Raw genomic sequence first — 19,639 nt, 5'->3', positions numbered from 1 at the left:
TGGGGCCCAAACTTACAATCCCGAGATTAAGAGTCACATATTCTTCTGACTGAGCCATCCAGGTGCCCCTACATTTTCAACTTTCCAACACTTGCACTGGTAGCCAGCCTCCAAGATGGCCCCCAATGGTTCACACCCTTGCGCTGTCCCCTCCATCACTGAATATAGGTAACCTGTGTCATCAAAGGGATAATGTGGAGACTATGGTGTATGACTTCTGAAGTTAGGTCATAAAAGACACCATGGCTTATGTCTTGCTCTCTTTTGGATCATTTGCTCTGAGGGGAGCCAGCTGCCATGCCATGAGGATATCCAAACAGCCAAAGGAGGGGTCAATGTGGCAAAGACCTGAAGCCTCATGCCAACAGCCATGTGAGTGGAACTTCTTGGAAACACATCTTCCAGGCCCAACTGACTGTAATATAGGCCAATATCCTGACTACATTTTCTTGAAAGACCCTGAGCCAGAACCAAAGAAGCCACTCCAGATTCCTGATCCACAGAAACAGTGCATGATAGATAACATTTATTCTTTCAAGTTACTAAAAATTTGGGGGGTTATTCGGCAGTAAATAATGAATACGCTCCCTGATGTGCTCAAAGACACCTTCCAAAGCAAAATGCATCAGCTTTTATCCATCATACATTTTCATTTTGATTATGGGATTATTTTAGTCCATAGCTTGTCTGGTAAATTTGTGCTGGGATTTTGAGATATTTTTTGAAGATGGTTATTCCATTTTACCTAGGAAACACAAAAGCAGAGCTGAAAGAAAGAAAAGACAGGGATGGAAGTGGGGATGAAAATACAAGCTGAAAGAGGTGAGAAAATTACAAAAAGTGCACATGCCTAAGGGACAGTTATGTTCAGTCATCGTGGCTCTAAAGGACAAAGGGTAGTGGCAGCAGATAGAACAGGTCCATTATCCACAGCAATCAACAAACAGTGTAGGAAAGCATTTGATGAGATAGAGAATCTTTGAATCTGTGCCCAGAAGATTGACAACAAGGTTGGCTGCCCCTTAGCTTTTTGAGGCTCAGGGCTTATTTGGGGACTTAAAGACCGACCTAGCAAAGAGCCACCAGTGGCTCACTGGGATAGCATCTTGGCTTTAAGAGCCATTTTGATCTCCACAGCATCAAAGTGAGCAGGAGATGGCATCTGCAAATACCTTCACTGCCAAGGACTTCACTGCAGGGAGTAGGCTTATCCTTCTCCCCTGTAGGGAGTTTTATCTCCCTTGGCAGAGTTTTCAATGTGGACACTTCCTGATAGAATAAATGTTTATACTACTTCAAAGACTCCTCATTAGTAGAAATGGCCTTTGGTGACTGATCCAGAGTCTTATCCATACATTCATTCAACAAATATTTATTGAGCTCCAAGAATGTGCTAGATACTGTTCTAGACACTAATGAACAAGAAACTCATAAACTTTATTTTTTTTTAATTGGGGGCATGTAAACAGTAAGCATGTAAACAAAATAGTTAACAATGGGGGGCATGTAAATAGTAAGCATGTAAACAAAATAGTTAACAATGTCAACTACTATTAGGTACTATGAAGAAAAAAATAAAGCAAGGTATGATAGAGTGAATGGGGAGAGGGTTCTGCTATTTTCGGAAGGCTGGTCATAAAAGGCTTGTTTGAGGAAGCGATATTTGAGTCACTTAGTAACTTTAGGTTTACCAACACACAGACAAGAGACTGATTTTTGACACCTGTTTATAACTAGACCGTATCTGTAGTTCATTGTAGCTGCAGCTTAGAAGGGAAGGATGTGCAAATGGAGAGGGGTCCTTGTGATGAGTCTGAAAAAGGGAACAGTAAATGAATCATAAGGGTGTCTTATAAGCCACAGTAACTAGCTTCGACTTTATCTAGAGGATTGGAGAGCCACGGAAAGGTTTAATTTGGGGAGTGAAAGGATTAAGATTATTATCTTAGAAAATCACTCTTGAGGGGCACCCTGAGTGGCTCAATCAGTTAAGCGTCTGACTTCAGCTCAGGCCATGATCCTAGGGTCCTGGGATGGAGCCCTAAGTCCAATTCCATGCTCAGCAGGGAGTCTGCTTCTCTTTCTCCCTCTGCTTCTTCCCCTGCTTGTGCTCTCTCTCGCTCAAACAAATCAAACCTTAAAAAAAGAAAGAAAGAAAGAGAGAGAGAGAGAGAGAGAAAGAAAGAAAGAAAGAAAGAAAGAAAGAAAGAAAGAAAGAAAGAAAGAAAGAAAGAAAGAAAGAAAGAAAATCACTTTCAATATAGGGTAGAGACATCAACCCTGAAGGGAGGGGAAATGGTTAATAGGTTGTTGCTGCGATGACCCAGAGAGTAATCCAAATTAAAAAGAGGCAATAGGGCTAGAAGGAAGGCAACAGAAATGAAAAGGCAAGATCTAGTTACAGTAGAGTATGAAAAAGAGAATGATGATGGGGAGAAAGGTAGACTCATTCATTGAGAATGGGAAAACAAAGTTGAGGCAAGTAAAAGAAGATGAATTCAGTTTGGGACATGTTGAGTGTGAGGTGTTTACAGGACATCCCAAGTTCAATGTAATAAGAAGTTGCATATATAGGTGGGGCAAAAGTATGTATGAGATAAATTGATTTAGCAGATGAAATGGCCATTGAAGCCAAGAGAGGACAGATAAGTCATCTTTGTTGAGTGAAAAGTAAAAAGGGTCAATGGCGGAACTGCAAGGAAAATCAACATTTATGGGATTTGCAGCAAAAAAGAGTAAAGAAAAGATAAACAACACAATGATCAGAACCAGTGAGAATAGTCAGTGAGATGTGGGACATTGTGATTTCATAATTCCATCTGTTCTGTTCTGTGGAAGCCAGTCAGTCACCTTCCCATCTTTGATTCTCTTACAAAGCTGTTGTTCATTTAACAAATTTTATTGAGCCTCTTGGCACGGTTATTTTTTTTTTTTTAAGATTTTTAAAATTTATTCATGAGAAACACAGAAGAGAGAGGCAGGGACACAGACAGAGAGGGAGAAGCAGGCTCCATGCAGGGAGCCCATGCCCAGGAGTCCGGGATCACGTCCTGGGCTAAAGGCAGATGCTCAGACAGCTGGGCAGCTGGGCCACCCAGGTGTCCCTCTTGACACTGTTCTTGATGCTAGGGACAATGAGCAAAAAAGACAAATGCCCTGACTTTAAGGAGTTTACATTCTAGTGTGGTGAACGGATAAGAAACAAACATTTTAAAAAGGTAAAGAAATATAAGGTGGTAAATGCTATGGAACAAAAAGTACATTAAGAAGCATCGGGAGCCTAGAGAGGGTGTGTAAGCAGTTTCCAGGGGGTAACTAGGAGGGTAGACCTCCTTGACTAGGTGATACTTGAGCAAAACCTTGACATTTGCCAAGTAGATACCTGGGGGTAGAGCATTTTAGGCAGAAGTTACAACCAATGCAGGGGTCTTGAGGCAAGAGCAAGCTTAGGAAGTCCAAGAGGTGAGCAGGGTCAGGGTACTAGGGAGGAATTCAAAGAAGGAATCGGGGGACACCGGGTAGGATTTTAGCCTGTTCTGAGGAAAACGAGGGACTTTGGGAAAGTTCTGCGCTTCAGACTGAGGTGTCTAAGGTTTCCTAAAAGGGAAAACTGCTCCACTTAGAATAGACGCCGAGTGGCAAGGGTGAAGCAGAAACTGAGGCAGAAGGTGCCGGCGCCCTGAGCCAGGACTGCAGCCCCGCGGGTTTCCTGATAACCTGGAAGTGGGCTGAAGGCGAAAGAAAAGTCGAGAACACCACCGAGGCTCGCATCCTAAACAAAGGAAAGCTGCGGCCGCGGACGGAGGCAGGAGACTCCGGGGGGGAGCGAGGGGCGGGTGGGTTTTCCGGGGTGTGTGGGGAGGGAGGGAGGGAGCTCAGTCCCGGGCCACGAGCCGTCCGTGAGGCGTATCCAAGCGGAAATGTCAGGCAGGAAGCTGCCGGGACGGACGGGCTCAGGGACGGGGACGCGCGCCTGAGCCGGAGGCCCAAGCCGTCGTCAGCACGGAAGCGGCCTTCGAGGCACCCACAGCCCGGAGCGGCCAGCGCCGCCGCCGCCGAGCAGGGAAGGGGGGAGGGAGCGGCCGTGCGTGCGCGTCCGGGAGGGAACTTGAGGAGACCCGGCCAGAGGGGCCCGCTTCCCGCCCAAACGGGCGAGCCGTGTGAAGACGGCGGCGGGGGCGAGCGAGGAACCGGCTCTTCACCCGCTACCACACAGCTCGACTGCTTAGAGTCGGTCTTAGTCACTGGTAAACGCGTGAAAGCGACACAACCACAACTTCTACGGTGACACGAAGGGCCGGCAGGCCCCGCTCCAGCGCAAGGGCCGCGTCGCCCGCGTCACTCTGAGGTAACAGCCTTCCTCTTCAATCGCTCCCTGGAACACACACTCACACCCCTCCCCCCAGGGCGGGAGGCCTCCTCCACTACGGGTCGAAGGATGGGTCAAGTCACGCTGAGCGAACAAGGCGGATCCGGCGCCACAAAAGGATTCGCAGGGCGGGGCGACCCGACGGCTCCCTCTCTTGTCTCCATTGGCTGCGATCGCGAGACTCTCCTCGCGGACTGGCTGCTGGGGAGCCTCGGAGACGGCAGCGGCCCCGCCCCCGGGCGCGCGTGCGCACGCGTGGCGGGGGGCTCGCCGCACTGAGCAGGCGCGGCCTCGTGTCGGCTGGAGGGGCGGGTGGAGCGGCGCGCGCTGCGTCCCGGCGCTCGGCCTTCCTTGCCGGTCCCGCCCTCCGTCGCGGCGGCGCGGTGTATCTTGGGATAGGGAGCGATCTCCGAGCGAGGCAGCAAGATGGACGCGGGATTCTTCCGCGTAAGTAGAAGCGCGGGGATCTGCGGTGAGGCGAGGGGCTCCTCGAGAAGGCCCGGAAAGGGGCCTAAACTCGGGTCGGCTGTGGCCAGCGAGGGAGGCTTCGAAGATCCTGATGATCTTCCGCGCCGGCGGACGCTCCCCCCTGCCCTGCGGCGGAGAGACCGGTGCGCCCCTGCGCAGTCTCCTCCTCCGGGATCGTCCCCCCTACGCGGCAGCGACGGTCGCCGGAAAATGGCGGCGGGAATGGGCCGGAGCGGTACCTCGCCGCCCGCCTGCCTGGTGGGGCCTGCAGGCCGGGCCGCGCGCGCCGCCGGGTCCTGGGGCCTAGTCGGGCCGCGAGGAGGAAGTCCCGGGGGGGGGGGGGCGGAGGGAAGCCCTGAGGTGACTGGCGGCGGGAGGATTCTGGAGAGTACGGTTTTCGGGGTACCGCCCCGGGGAGCGTGTTAGGGCAGGAAACGGCGTTCAGCGGCTTCTCTCTCTCTCTCTCTCTCTCTCTCTAGAGAGCGAGCGAGCGGCGCCGACCCCCCCCCCCCCCCCGTCCTCCCTCCTGGTCCTAAGTCTTCGCGGAGGCGCGGGGTCAGAGTTCGCGGGAACTCCCGCCCAATTTGATACTCCTTTAGGGAGGGGAACTCCGATAATAGGTAGTTGGAACGTTTGAATCTGAGACTCTTAAGGGCAGCGGGTGCAACAAAAAGTGTGCACGTGTATGGAGGCAGGGGCGCGGGGGGGGGGAGGATCCTCTCTCCTTCTCGCACACCGCCCCCCCCACCCCCCCCGTTTGTTTTAACTCTTCTGAAGTCCGCCGGAGAAAAAGGGGGCCCCTTTACCTAGGTTCTCCCGGGGCCGCGCGCCCAACACCTGCAGGCGGGGGAGCGATCTCGTCGAAATTGGTGCTCGGGGCCCAGACTTTTACGAGGCTGGTAGTGCTGGAGCCTGTTAGTCCCAAGTTCCTCTCCGGTAGGAAACGCGTACCTAGAAGAGATGTAGATGGGTGGGAAGTGACACTCCTGGGACTAGTTTGCACATGCCTTTAGTGCAGGACGACCGTATTAAGAGACCAGTGGGTTTGGGTCGAAATCTGTATGTAATGTACGTTGGCTCTTTCCACTCCCTGGAGCGTATAATGCGCGGTTTGCGTGTTTTAAAGGAAAAGGTTGGAAGAAGGGAAGACCAAGACTTCAAAGAACACAACTCTTGGCACTTTAAAGCCGACACTGAAATTCTTCAATTGGCTTTAAATGTGCCTTCTAGTTTTTCATCAAAAGTTGCGGTATTATTCCAAGCACTTACCTAAAAGAGGCAGTTATTTGTTTTACGTTGTGCAAACAATACTGTAGTTATTTCTGTAATGATAGTTTCGGTTGAGAGCTTATTATTGACATTTCCATGCTGTTGATGAACTCTGTTTTCTAATTACCATCAAAGTATTTTGAAGTAGTAAATATTCTTGTAATCCAAATGTATTCTGTGGACACAAAAGCCTGTTCTTTTGATTTTTTGTTGTTGTTGTTGTTGTTGTTACTTCCAAGGGAAAGGAGTTCCAAGAGAAAAAGAACAACGTGGTTGATAAATTTTAAAATGAATTTTTGCTTTAGTGTTAGTAAAAATCTAAAAGAAAAGGGTGTGGGTTTTTATATACTACCTATAATTCCTTAGAGGAGTTGACTGGATTTAAACTGCGTTAAAAGAATTTAGGGCAGTTAGGTTTTTTAGTGCACTGTCAGCCAGATAGTAAGCTGAATTTTTCAGTTTAAATAGAAATGATCGCTTTCATTTGCTGAACAACCACCACATGCCAATTACTTTACATACATTATTTTGGAGATACACAGCCTTTGCAAAGTAGATTTTAGCAAATAAACATTCTCAAAGAGGTTAAGGAACTTCTTTGAGTCATGTGGCTTAAGCAGTGGCAGAATTGGGGTTCTAATCCAGGTTCTTTAGATTCCTAAACAGAATTTTCTTGATCACTTTTCAGGGAACAGTGGCCAGCTTAGTGAACCAATCAGTAGATTTCAGGTCATACAGCCAGTTACTTTGATTATGTTGTTCAGTTGGAATGACAAAATGCAGCCTAATGAGTGATCACTTAATCGTCTCAGGTAGTATTTGTAAGCTCTCATTTTTCCTAAGTCATTGCTGAAATTGAGTTAATTAAAGTAAACCCGTATTTTTCGTGCATTCCAAGTTTTTAAAGTTGTGAATAGAGTCCTAGGGTGTTGCTTTTCCTTTTTTGCCCTGCTTATATATGCATTGCCACAGTAATTTTGCAAGCATGCTACTGGTTGTCACAAGAGGATGAAATTTAATGGTCTTGTTTGGAATTATGTATTTAAGTATAGTAAATATTTCAATGTGTTCTCATTTATAAAAAGCCTTAAACTTCTTTTAACATAGAAAAAGGTGTAAAAAGATACACTTCAAACTTAAGTTGCTTGTGGGGGAGGTGCTTAGCTTTAATGCTCTATACTGCTATATTCGACTTGTTGCAATGAGCTTATATTTTGTAATTTTTAAATATAGTCAAGTTTTTTAAATGCTTCATTGGGAAAGGAGTATACATTTTACACTTATGAATGTTAGCTGTGGTGATTTCTTGATTATCCTATTTCTACTGTAAAGGTCATAGCCATCATTAGCTGATAAAAAGTAGGAATTTAACTTTGAGCTCTTAATTAAAATGTGTTTCTCTTCCTGCAGGGAACAAGTGCAGAACAGGATAATCGGTTCAGCAACAAACAGAAGAAGCTACTGAAGCAGCTGAAATTTGCAGAATGCCTAGAAAAAAAGGTATTCTTCTGGATAAAACTATTTATGCACCTCCATAGCAGAGTTGATTCAAACATTTTGGGGCTGTTTTAATGAAACATTTTCCACCTTTTAGCAACAACACACACAAAATAGCACAACCACACAAGACTGAACCAAATTGTACCTTGCTACACCAAAAAATTTCATAAGCTAAAAGGAATTTGGTTGGACAAAACTCTTAAATGAGCTTTCTTTTAGGATTATAAACCTTGCACTCAAGAATTTCTTGCATGTTTTATCAGGTGGACATGAGCAAAGTAAATTTGGAGGTTATAAAGCCTTGGATAACAAAACGAGTAACGGAAATCCTTGGGTTTGAAGATGATGTTGTGATTGAGTTTATATTCAACCAGCTGGAAGTGAAGGTAATAATACACAAATGACTCTTATTTCTGAATATATGACATAATTTTGTGAATCTATGGAGACTGAATTTTTCTATGGAATACAAATATAGGAGGGTTATTTTACAATGTTTGTTGTGAACACTTTGTAAACAACTATTAAGCCTGGAAGTTTAGTGAAGGTACATAGTTTTGAAAGCTACACAGGTGAAAAATCAAACTTACTGTTTGTAATTTTGCTGTTACATGTTAAGTTACTTTGACAGCAATTTTCTAATGATAATGTGATTTATGATTTAAAAGGCCTGAACCAAAATGGAAGTTATTCCTTGCGTCTGAAGTATAGCACCATCACCTTATTAGGTCACAGCAGAGTGAGTGTCCCAATGTCGCTCTGACCCAACTCCCTTGATGATGCAGTGTGTGTTTGGAGGTGAGTTGTGTAAAGTGGCCGAACATCAACAACAACAACAAAAAAAAACACAAACAGGAAAGAGCAATTGGGTAAATCTAGACACTGCTCTTTAAAAATACTATTATGAGATGGACGTTTATGTGAAGCATGAGGGGCAATTCTGATTTGATTGGATATTGTTTTTAAAATAATCAAGTAACTGAAGTCTTTAGTTGTAGCTGCATGTCAGCTAGTCATCAGTTAACATTTTAGGCAGACTTTTTGTTTACGTTATGCTTAAACTTCAGACTGAAATAAATTGGCAGCATTATTAGAACCAGTTAATGTGATTATTCCTCTCTTCATTCATGAGATGATGATACAATTGATGTATAAAAAACAATTTTATTATAAGATAGTTTGTTGTTTTGCCACAACAACCCAAAGGATAATCGTAAGATGTACCATATGACCTTTTTGGCAAATATACCAATGTGAATTTACCTTTACATTAATCCTTTTCCCAAAGAGTTCGCCCTTGTGTTTTGACAGAACAGTTGGCATTTCAACTGATAAGGTATTTCTATTTTTAAAATAATTTGGTAATTACATTTTGGTTTGAATATTGTTAAAGATTAATTTTAAGAAAGCACTTCCTTAAAAATGTATACATTTTACTTAGAAAACCAGGAACGTGGGAAACCGTTTTTAAAATGATGATTAAAGATAGATTTTATTGGAGAAATGCTTTACTGATTTGTATTTTAGTGCTTTTTTAAAACCTAAGTATCTGGTAGTATTCCCCTTGTAGTGAGCATGAGATTAAAGTTTAGAACTTTTTTAAACAATCTTTTCTTTTTTTGTGGTTGTGTACTCATTATTGCTTGTTCGTCTTTTGCAATTTAGATAAATGATATAACATTAAACTCAAGGTGGTTGAGTTGCAGTAGGGAGTCGGAAGCAAGCCAAGGGAACATCTTTCTCTACAGGGGACTTGGCGATTCCAAACCCCCAAGGTTCCAAGAAGAAACTGAAGACACCTGGAATCTGTACTTGCTTTGTGCTATTGAGCTGTGCTTGTTATATGGACCTTGTTGCTTGACCAACAGATTTAGCATTAAAAACCCAGTTATTTTTGAGAAAACTTGACCTCTTAGCCCTTTGTGGACAGTTGAGAATTTGAGGCATTGTTATAATAGATTTTCTTTATATAGTATTCAGGCTTTCAGCTTAGTCTTCAAAAGTTACAGAGTGCATGCATAACTTGTTAGTTTTCATAACTGGACGGTAGATATTTTATAGAAAGCTATCTTAATAGTGTTAGAGAAGTGAACAGTTTATGTACTTTTTCAATTTCTCATTGGGGGAAAATTCCCAAGCAAGCAAACATTTTCCTTGTTAGTAAATGCAGGAATTTGTGGATGTTCATGATGGTTTTTAAAGTTAATAAATGTAAGGCCCACTAACAGCCACGTAGTCTAAAAATACTTACGAAATCCACAAAGGATTAACAGGCTGCTCTGATGCTTTGGTAGAGTGAGAGAGAATTTGGTAATCTGTGCTAGAGATTATATTGCTGAGAAACTTAGGGAAAACTATTTAAGTAGTAAAGAATATATTTGTATTTAAGCCCCTATGGTAGACTTAAAAAATACTAATTTAATGAGTTTTAGGTTGGTTGGTTGGCTTGTTTTGAAGTAACCTGTTTCTCTTCCTGTCATGTCTTTTTGCAGAATCCAGACTCCAAAATGATGCAAATCAACCTGACTGGGTTTTTGAATGGAAAAAATGCTAGAGAATTTATGGGAGAACTGTGGCCCCTGCTCTTAAGTGCACAAGAAAACATCGCTGGAATCCCTTCTGCTTTTCTAGAACTAAAGAAAGAAGAAATAAAACAAAGACAGGTAATAAGACTTTTCTCTTTTGTGTAATGTTGATTTGAGAGCGTGGTATCCAGATTGCTAAGACCTTTGAATTTTACATGACCTGGCTAGGATCAGCATGTTGTTTTGCTTTGCTGTAATATATTGACCATTCAGTTTTTATTCTCCACTCCTTCCCCCCCAAACCCAACCCCAAACATTGTGAGTTTAAAGTATCATTTTCCAGGGCACCTGCATGGCTCAGTTGGTTGAGCGTCCGGACTCCTGGTTTCAGCTCAGGTCATGATTTCAGGGTTGTGGAATCGGGCCCCTGAGGGCTCTGTGCCCAGCAGGGTGTCTGTTGCTCTCCCTCTCTATCCCCCCCCCCCCATGTGCACACATGGACCCACTCTCTTTCTTCCTAAAATAAATAAAATATTTTCATAAAATGTCATTTTTCTAGAGTCCAGTAATTTGATACATACTTTATTTAAAAATGGTTTGAGTACTTTAAGTTGAAAAGAAAATTGAACTTCAGTAACAATGTAAAAGGTAAGCACAGGTTCTTCATATGGGCAGTGTACGTTAAATCACAATTTTAAGTAGACTTGAGAGTAGTCTTGTTGAAAAGCAGAGGCCGATGATTTACAGCATTGATGTTTATGAGAGGTGCAAAGTCTTCAGTTTGTTGATCTCAAATGTTCAGCTGTGTTTACTTTGAAAACTTGATCTTTGCAGATTGAACAAGAAAAGTTGGCATCTATGAAAAAGCAAGATGAAGACAAGGATAAGAGGGATAAGGAAGAAAAAGAAAGCAGCAGAGAAAAAAGGGAGAGGTCTCGAAGCCCAAGAAGGTATAATGCAGTGCATGCATACCTGATGTTTTGCAAGTATTCTGTGTGTAGAAAATTGCACAGAATAAAAAGGAAGCTAACAGCACTATTCAGAGAACTTCTTCCATCGTTCATTTTCACAATGGACTGAATAAGGCTTGTCTCTAGCCTGAAATACATCAGTTTTGTTTGAGACCGAACATTTGACTAGAATAATTGTCTCTAAAATCTTGGTGAATAATACAACTGTTAATTCCTATATCAAAATCTAGATTTTTATTTTTTACCATATTGCTTTTGTTTAAATATAGCATTGAATTATTTTACTCTTTTTCTTTCCTTTTTATTAGAAGTCTGTGCCCATTAGCTAGTTGTATTATACTTACCTAATTCCCTGTTCTGCTTTTCTTAGATGGTTGTACTGAACCCAAAACAGATCACTTATTTTTCTTCTTCCTTCCAATGAGACTATGGTTAGGTTCCCATTTTTAAACCCACGACTCAGCTTCTACTGTATTTGTGGTGAAAGGTGAGAATTCTCCTAGGCTTTCATTTTTAGAGTTCTAAGTTTTTCATAAATCTGCTGGAATTAGTAAAGGGAGGAGGAGATTTCTTTGTCCATTTTTATTTATATATTTGGTATTAAAACCTTATCAGGGAAGCAGTCTTCTAGAGTTCAGCACATCATGGTGGTTAACTATTGATGAACCAGGTCTGCTGTTTTACTTCAAGTTAGAGAAACTGTAATTGTAAAGGAAAGTGGTCTTTTTCAAAGACTATGCAAGTTTGACTTTTTTTTTTTCCTCTTTTGAAGAGCATATTACTTTAATTGCACTAGTCATTTTTCTAAAATATATATAGACTACCTAACTCTGTGGTGGGATCTTTCTGCATTTAAATTGTTTTGTTGGACTTGAGTTACTATTAGGGAATATCATTTTACCTCTCAAGCATTCCTTTCCTCTGAAAAGTTAGTCTTTGGTCTCCTCGTCCCTAGGAATGATTAAAAATCTAAATCTAGAGTCCTGGGTCAGTGCTTTCCTCTTATAACTGGTATACCGGAAAATATTGTTACCTTTGTTTGCTTGCCTTTCTGGTTTTCTTTTGGCCCTTCCCCTGTTAAGGAAATATGACAAGATATCTTATTTTCACAAGGAATTTCTCAGGTATAACAAACAGTAGTGTAATTAAAAAGATTAATTTGCCCTTTGATCTCTCCCAATCCACATTATTCAAAAACCTGAAAAAAATTACTTTCATCCTAGACGCAAATCCAGATCTCCTTCCCCTAGAAGACGATCTTCCCCTGTCAGGAGAGAGAGAAAGCGCAGTCATTCTCGATCTCCCCGTCACAGAACCAAGAGCCGGAGTCCTTCCCCTGCTCCAGAAAAGAAGGAAAAAACTCCAGAGCTCCCAGAACCATCAGTGAAAGTAAAAGAACCTTCAGTACAAGAGGCCACTTCTACTAGGCAAGTATATAAAAATTCATTTATAAATATCATAGTTTAGGCTGTTAATAACTGGCTGCCAATATAATTGAATTACAAACATAAAATTACTTATTTCCCTTTTATATATATATATATTTTTTTTTTAAGATTTTATTTATTCATGAGAGAGACAGAGAGAGAGAGGCAAAGACATAGGCAGAGGGAGAAGCAGGCTCCATGCAGGGAGCCCGATGTGAGACTCGATCCCAGGACTCCAGGATCACGCCCTGAGCCAAAGACAGGCGCCAAACCGCTGAGCCACCCAGGGATCCCCCCCCTTTTATATTTTTTAAATCATAAAATCAGCTTGTTGAAAAGATTCCAATTCTACAGAAGAGTTTTAAGTAAATGCCCTGAAGGTGACCACTGCTATCAGGTGGTTGTATTGTTTCAGATATTTTATATATTGTAATTTGCCTTTTTTCTCCAATATTGTGGACAGCTTTGTACTTTAAAAATGTTTGTGGTTAGGATCGTTACTTGCTCTTTAAGTTTCAGTGATGTGTATATATCTAGGGTTAAGGAGAAGTCTTCATGGATTTTGAAAACATTTAATTTTGTTTATTTATTTTCTTAAGATTTTATTTATTTGACAGAGAGCCAGGGAGCCTGAGGATCCCAGGACCCTGGGATCATGACCTGATCAGAAGGCAGACACTTAACTGACTGAGCCACCCTGTTTTCAGGCACCCCTGAGAACATTTTAAAAAGAAAAATCCTACTATGTCATTATGTTATGACTTAGGAGTCAGCTGAAAAAGGAAAAAAAATAAGCTTTCTGTTTATACAGTGACATCCTGAAAGTTCCCAAACCCGAACCTGTACCAGAGCCTAAAGAACCTACTCCGGAGAAAAATTCCAAAAAGGAAAAGGAGAAGGAGAAGACCCGACCAAGATCTCGGTCACGTTCCAAATCAAGATCCCGGACACGGTCTCGCTCTCCGTCTCATACTCGACCTAGACGGCGTCATAGATCCCGATCAAGGTGAGCTATGGCTTCAAGATCGACATAGATCTTGGGTTTTGCATGCTGCTCTCTGGATAGAATTTTTTTTTTAAGATTTTATTCATGAGAGACACAGAGAAGCAGAGACATAGAGGGAGAAGCAAGCTCCCTGTGGGACTCAGTCCCAGGACCCTGGGATCACAACCCGAGCCAAAGACAGATGCTCAACCACTGAGCTTTCTACCTAGGCATCCCTCTGGGTAGAATTAGATAAATAATTTCAGAGCAGTAGAAAGCATTTAGTACAAGTGTTATTCTTTGGACCTAAAGAGAGAATCTGAGGACACTTTCTGTGTACCATAAAAATCTCTACGTAAATGGAAAATGGTATGCCTTGAAGTCCATTTTTAAAATCTAGTTGTTGGAAAAAAAAAGAAAAAAAAAATAAAATCTAGTTGTTGGGCAGCCCAGGTTGCTCAGCGGTTTAGCGCCACCTTCAGCCCAGGGTGTGATCTTGGAGACCCGGGATTGAGTCACATATCAGGCTCCATGCAAAGAACCTCTTTCTTCCTCTGCCTGTGTCTGTGCCTCTCTCTCTTTATGTCTCTCATGAATAAATAAATAAAATCTTTTAAAAAAATGTGTGTGTGTATATGTATATATATATATATATATATAGTTGTTGAGAAAGCTGTATCAAGGAATTCGTCCCTTGCTCTTGTTTATTCAGGTCTTAATTCTGTTTGTTCTGGCAGATCATACTCCCCTAGAAGGAGGCCAAGTCCGAGAAGGCGGCCATCTCCTCGCAGAAGAACCCCACCAAGACGAATGCCACCTCCACCCAGGCATAGAAGGAGTAGATCTCCAGTGAGACGGTGAGGGCTTTCTTTATTTCTTGTTCTTTATCTATCCCTTTCCTTTGCTTTTTTTCTTTATCTTTTTCTGATTTTCCTTTTTTTTTTTTTTTTTAATTTGGAAGTGTCAGTACATGAAAGTACACCACATTTGCTTTAGGCAATGTTTGAATTAGTGTCTCCCTAGAATAAAGAGCTCATGAGTGATATTATTAGGTGATGCTTTCTAAAGAGCCTCTTGAGGTTTAATTGTGCAATGAAAAGCAATGCTAGTGCAGTGTTGGGGGGGGGACAAATTTACCATTTTACTGATGTTTTGTATTAAGTTACCCTTTGACCCCAAGATGTCCTAGGAACAAGGGAATTTGCCACACACCCTATTCCTTTGGATTTTAATTATCACTGGCTTCTGAAAAGCAGATGACCACAGAGCCAATAAGCTATTTTTACCAATATTAAAATAATCTATGTAGTCAAATTTTTGTTTAGAATGTTTTTTTCTCGTTAATAGACGTATTTATAAAATTTCAAACAAATAACAAAGTTACCCTTAATCCTATTATATGGATATAGCCATTTTCAGCAGTTTGGTATCTAGGTATTTTTTAAGAGATTAAACATAAAAGTAACCCTGTCAGTACCAGTGTTCTTTTTTAAAAAGTTATTTTAAAATTGGCATGAGGTAAAATGTTTGGGTCTGTCCCTTTTAACAAAAAGATTATTGGCTAAATCTGCCCAAAGTAAAGGCCTGGTGCACTGGTTGCAGAGTTTTGTACCTTCTTGACCTCCTTGGAAAGAGCCATGATGATTGTGCTTCAGATTATACTGAGCACAGAAGTTTTTGTGTTTGAATCTTTTAAGTTTTTTTGCAGGAAAATGAATCTACTTGGTAATCGAGAGGGCAAATAAGTTCCTTGATTTTTTTTGTTTCTGTAAGCCTTTTCAGAGTCCCATATTTTTTCAAAATGAAATATTTGGGGAGGGGATTGTCGTGATACACTCAACCATTTTTATGACTACTGCTGAAAATGATAGATTTGATGTTACTACTGACAAATGAGACAAATGGTGTCAATGGTCAGTCAATTTAGACATCACACTTTTCTAAAATTGGTTATTCGCTTTTAGGAGAAAAATAATGCTGGTGCTTTCTAGTACAAGATTAGTGGAAACAGCTATTTCTTATATTGGAGTTTTGCAAACAGCGTGTTTTAATTGTGCTTACTGAGCCATTTAGCAGTCAAAATATTTTGCAGATTGTGTAAGATTCCCTTTCAGCCAGTTTTTATCTCACACTTAAGGTAGGGTTTCTTTTTTTCAGGTTCTCAGGAATTCTTCCGCCAAAGGTGAATTCTGCAGGTACACATAATTGCAACAGAACTTACACAAATTTTGCCGCAGAATTCGAGAGGCCCCTGCTTCTAAGTTTATGTAGCTAAATGAATTCCTAATCCTGCTGCACATTTTTTTTTTAAATGCAACCTAAAGGTTGTTCGACATTGTGCTATTAAATGGAAAATACTTTTGTCACCCAAATTTTGTATGCAAACTCCAAACAGTGATGATATTCCTAAGGAAAAAAGAGACTGGTTAGTTACTGTATTATAGCACTCAACGTGACATGTTTTATAACTGAAAAGACAACTCAAACAGAAGCATTTATCAGAATAAGTTACTCATATTTAGTCTCAGAACTAGCTGTTTCCTGTCCTAGGTTGTGTGGTTTTGTTTCCCATTTTTTAAAAATTTATTTATGTGCTTAGCTACATAAACTCAAAAGTTGGATAAAAATAGCTGTATTTTTGTGTAAACTGTACATACCTGTAAGGTGGTTCTTGACAAGTATACAGGTAATGAATGTGAATACTTTATTCCACAGAAGACGACGTTCATCAGCATCCTTGTCTGGAAGTAGCTCATCATCCTCTTCATCTCGTTCCCGGTCACCGCCAAAGAAGCCTCCTAAGAGGACATCCAGTCCCCCTCGAAAAACTCGTAGGTTATCTCCTTCAGCAAGTCCTCCGAGGCGAAGGCATAGGCCATCACCTCCAGCAACTCCACCGCCAAAAACTCGTCATTCCCCAACACCCCAGCAGTCCAATCGTACAAGAAAAAGTCGTGTTTCTGTCTCTCCAGGGAGAACTTCAGGTAAAGGTAAAAATCAGACACATAAAAACAGTATGTTTGTTCTTCATTTGGCTGTGAAGGGCACAGTCAGTTGTTGCTGCCTTTTCTCTCTTCAGAGTGTAAAGTAGCTGGGTAATATTTGTGTATGTGATAATCTTTGTAAATTTCCTTACCACCTTTTCTTTCCTGCTTTAAGTTCTTGGGGATTGTTGAAATAGAGTTTACATGTAAACGTGTTTTGTCTTCAGCATGTGCCTCTGGCATCAAGTAGGTGGAGAAATACATTACCAGCCGTGGGCTGAGTTGCGGTAACTGATTGTCAAAGTTTGTGTTGTCATGATAAGGGATCATTTTATTACTGTGAGACCAGTTAACTTTTTTCCCCTGAAGATTTTTTTGTTTGATACCTCATCTGAGGACTTCATATTCTGTTTTAATTCTTTCTTGGCCCCATTGTGCTCCCTAGGGAGGAACATGGTGTCCTTAAAAGCTGATTTGTTTTTTAATTTAGGCTCTAGGCAGGGTTCTTCTGAGTGTTGTTGTCTGTGCTTTATTCTGCAGATTGATTTCTGAGGAATTTATGATCTATGATCCTGCCAGGCAAGTAGAATGCCATATTAGTCTGAGTGAAGGTTGTGGTATATTGGGATTTGTTCCTTTAACATCAAATACACAAGGAGAAAAGCAGTAGGATCTATTTGCATTGGGCTTCTGGTGCTTAGGGCTGAGATGATAGCCTGAAGGGTGAGTAGTGGGGGAGGAGAAATCCTAAAAGCTACTATAGTAATTGTTTTTTGAGAAGCAGTGTGTTGCTTGATATTTATGGGGCTTGTTCTGATCACATCTGAATTTTCAGGTTAGAAAAAGAAAATGGAGATGGGCAAAATTTTGACTGTCATTGAGGTATAGACGAGCCATAAGAGTGACAGGAGACTGGCAGATAAGGCTAATATGTAGAGAGTAGTGTATAGGTTTTCTGAATTTTAAAGGATTAATTTGGTGATTATTATAATTAAATGTTATGTGGTCATTTTTGTTGCATTAGCTCCTTATACCCGGACAGACAGCTGGATGAGAATAGAGACATTCGCGTCTTCTAGGTTCAGACTTCATTTAAGTATGGGAGTGGGCCTAGGGGTCACTTATTTTTATAACTTCATGTCCCATATTACCTTTGTTCAAAATTAGGAATGTTTAAATAATTTCCAGCCACCATGTCCAAATCTGATGCCCATTGTCCTAACCGGTTTTTTTTTTTTTTTTTCCTTTTCTATGAAGTGTTTGTATTTCTGAATATTTTTTTTTTCCTTTGTCTGGAGCCAGAAAGCTCACTAGTAAAAAAAATGTTATAAAAGTTCTCACCTATTACTTTGTAAAAACACATCAAGTTGGGATTTTTCTATTTACATGACAGCTAAAGAATGAAAGTATCTGAACAGGAGGACTGAATCTTTGTTAAAATAGGTTGATAAGAATTCACCTTTTTCAGTCTACACAGGCACCAACTTCTTGTGTTCTGATACATTGTTAAGGGGAGTGGGCTACTGCTTTCAAAAAAAGAAAAAGTCACAGTGGATATGCAAATAGAGAAATAAGTCATGGTGGAAGACAAAGAACTATTTATATTCCTATGGATTCTGGGACAGGTCTTCCACATCCAAAAAAAACATAGCCAAAGAGACTGCCTTGTGTCTCCTGAAGCTGAATTTGGCTCTCACTACTTGGAAATAACTTTTTATAGTAAAATGATCCCAGGCCTCTGTGATGAAATTTCAGAGGTAGAACAGACTTTAGAGATTGTCATCAAGAAACCGGTTCTCAGGTTAAGTGATTTGGTCAAGGTCAACCAGTCAGGACTAAAATTTGGGTTCTCACTTCTCAGTTGAAAAAATGTATACTTTGCCAGCTTTCCTACCCCAAAATGTTTGTTTTGATGGCTGGAGGAGGGAGATGCAGGGTAGGGTGAAATTCTTCAGTTTCTGTACGTGGTGGTGTGATTTCAGGAATTCCTTTTTTACGATACTCCATGGCTAGTAAGATCAGTGATGCCATTAAAGTGTAATAGATTTTACTTGTATATTTTTGTAGTGGTTAACCAGTCAGGACTTTGAATATTGGGCAAATGGAGTAGGAAGGAGGCAGAGAAAGTATTGGGAGGAATTTAGAGGTAAATAAATAGTTCAAGGTATATTGTATATCCTCATCTGAAAAGATCTTCAGGGAGCATTTTGTAATCAGTGTCATTTTGGTTAAATTGGCATTATCTTAGTACATGAAGTAGTGCTTTGAAATCATGGGATATTTAATGAAATAGTTTACAGAGGATCTATACCTATTATTTTTAGGATAAGCTCAATTTAACCCTATAAATTGTACTCTGTAGACAATGATAATTTCACCAATTCTGGTAACTGACTTATCTTTACAAGTGATCTTTTGGACAAGTCTGGGAGATTAATAATTAATAGGACTACTGAAGTAAATTTAAAATTCTGGTTTTTTATTTAACTTAGAAGATTTCTGACTTTACGCTAGAATGATTTTGCCCCTTGAATACTAAAAATAAAACATTACCATAATAAACTATAAAATCTTCTCTAGATAACAAATTCAGATGAAACATTAACTATGTTAATACTATTCAGTCAGTCCTATTAAACCAGAATAGGGGTATATAATAGATATTTGTAATGGTATGAATATTTTGACCGTAGACCTTAGCGAAGCCATTCATGAGAGATTGGATCTAGATAAAATTGTAAAAGTGTATTTCTGTGGAGGAAAATGTATATATGTTCTAGTTTAGTTGTGTTTATTCAGTTGGCATATGTCAACTGTCTTGCAAACATAGCTGTATTTTTAATGTATCTTAGAGGGAAATGCATTCTGACATTCAGAATGGAATTTGGAATGTCTTCCAAACATTTTGGAACCTAGTTCTTTTAGGTCATAATTTGGACATGTGGGGTTTATAGATAACTGGATGCCTCTAATAATTTTTCAAGAATTGAAGATGAACTAACACTTTATTTTATTTTATTTTTTGAAGAGTAACTGACACTTTAGAGAATACTGACCAAGAAAATAGCCTCAAATCCTTAAAAGTTAAAAAGCATTTGTATTTTACTTCTTTGAATTTGTTAAAATACAAGTAGTAAATGC

At 40.7% G+C, this 19,639-nt stretch overlaps 1 protein-coding gene across 18 annotated transcripts in view; it reads left to right on the top strand.

Annotated features, from left to right (window-relative positions):
- The first annotated feature begins 264 nt into the window (after positions 1 to 264).
- SRRM1 (serine and arginine repetitive matrix 1) overlaps positions 265 to 19,639 on the top strand; it is a 35,188-nt gene continuing 15,813 nt past the window's right edge. For 4 of the 18 annotated variants that reach the window (XM_035713076.2, XM_025446960.3, XM_035713075.2 and 1 more), the window contains exons 1-9: positions 4,637 to 4,816; positions 7,517 to 7,606; positions 7,870 to 7,992; positions 10,099 to 10,269; positions 10,966 to 11,081; positions 12,326 to 12,529; positions 13,341 to 13,535; positions 14,252 to 14,371; positions 16,230 to 16,498. In XM_035713076.2, the coding sequence (XP_035568969.1) occupies positions 4,796 to 4,816; positions 7,517 to 7,606; positions 7,870 to 7,992; positions 10,099 to 10,269; positions 10,966 to 11,081; positions 12,326 to 12,529; positions 13,341 to 13,535; positions 14,252 to 14,371; positions 16,230 to 16,498 (1,309 nt within the window). In that variant the 5' untranslated portion in view covers positions 4,637 to 4,795. Of the gene's footprint in view, positions 373 to 749; positions 823 to 4,195; positions 4,349 to 4,636; positions 4,817 to 4,960; positions 4,981 to 7,516; positions 7,607 to 7,869; positions 7,993 to 8,271; positions 8,405 to 10,098; positions 10,270 to 10,965; positions 11,082 to 12,325; positions 12,530 to 13,340; positions 13,536 to 14,251; positions 14,372 to 16,229; positions 16,505 to 19,639 lie in introns of those variants that run through there. The other 14 variants (XM_035713074.2, XM_025446958.3, XM_025446961.3 and 11 more) reach the window with 8 other exon arrangements.

This window comes from Canis lupus, chromosome 2 (assembly GCF_003254725.2).
Source record: "Canis lupus dingo isolate Sandy chromosome 2, ASM325472v2, whole genome shotgun sequence".
Classification (NCBI taxonomy): domain Eukaryota; kingdom Metazoa; phylum Chordata; class Mammalia; order Carnivora; family Canidae; genus Canis; species Canis lupus.
Note: the sequence above shows the minus strand (reverse complement) of the source record. Positions and strands in the feature narration are given on the sequence as shown.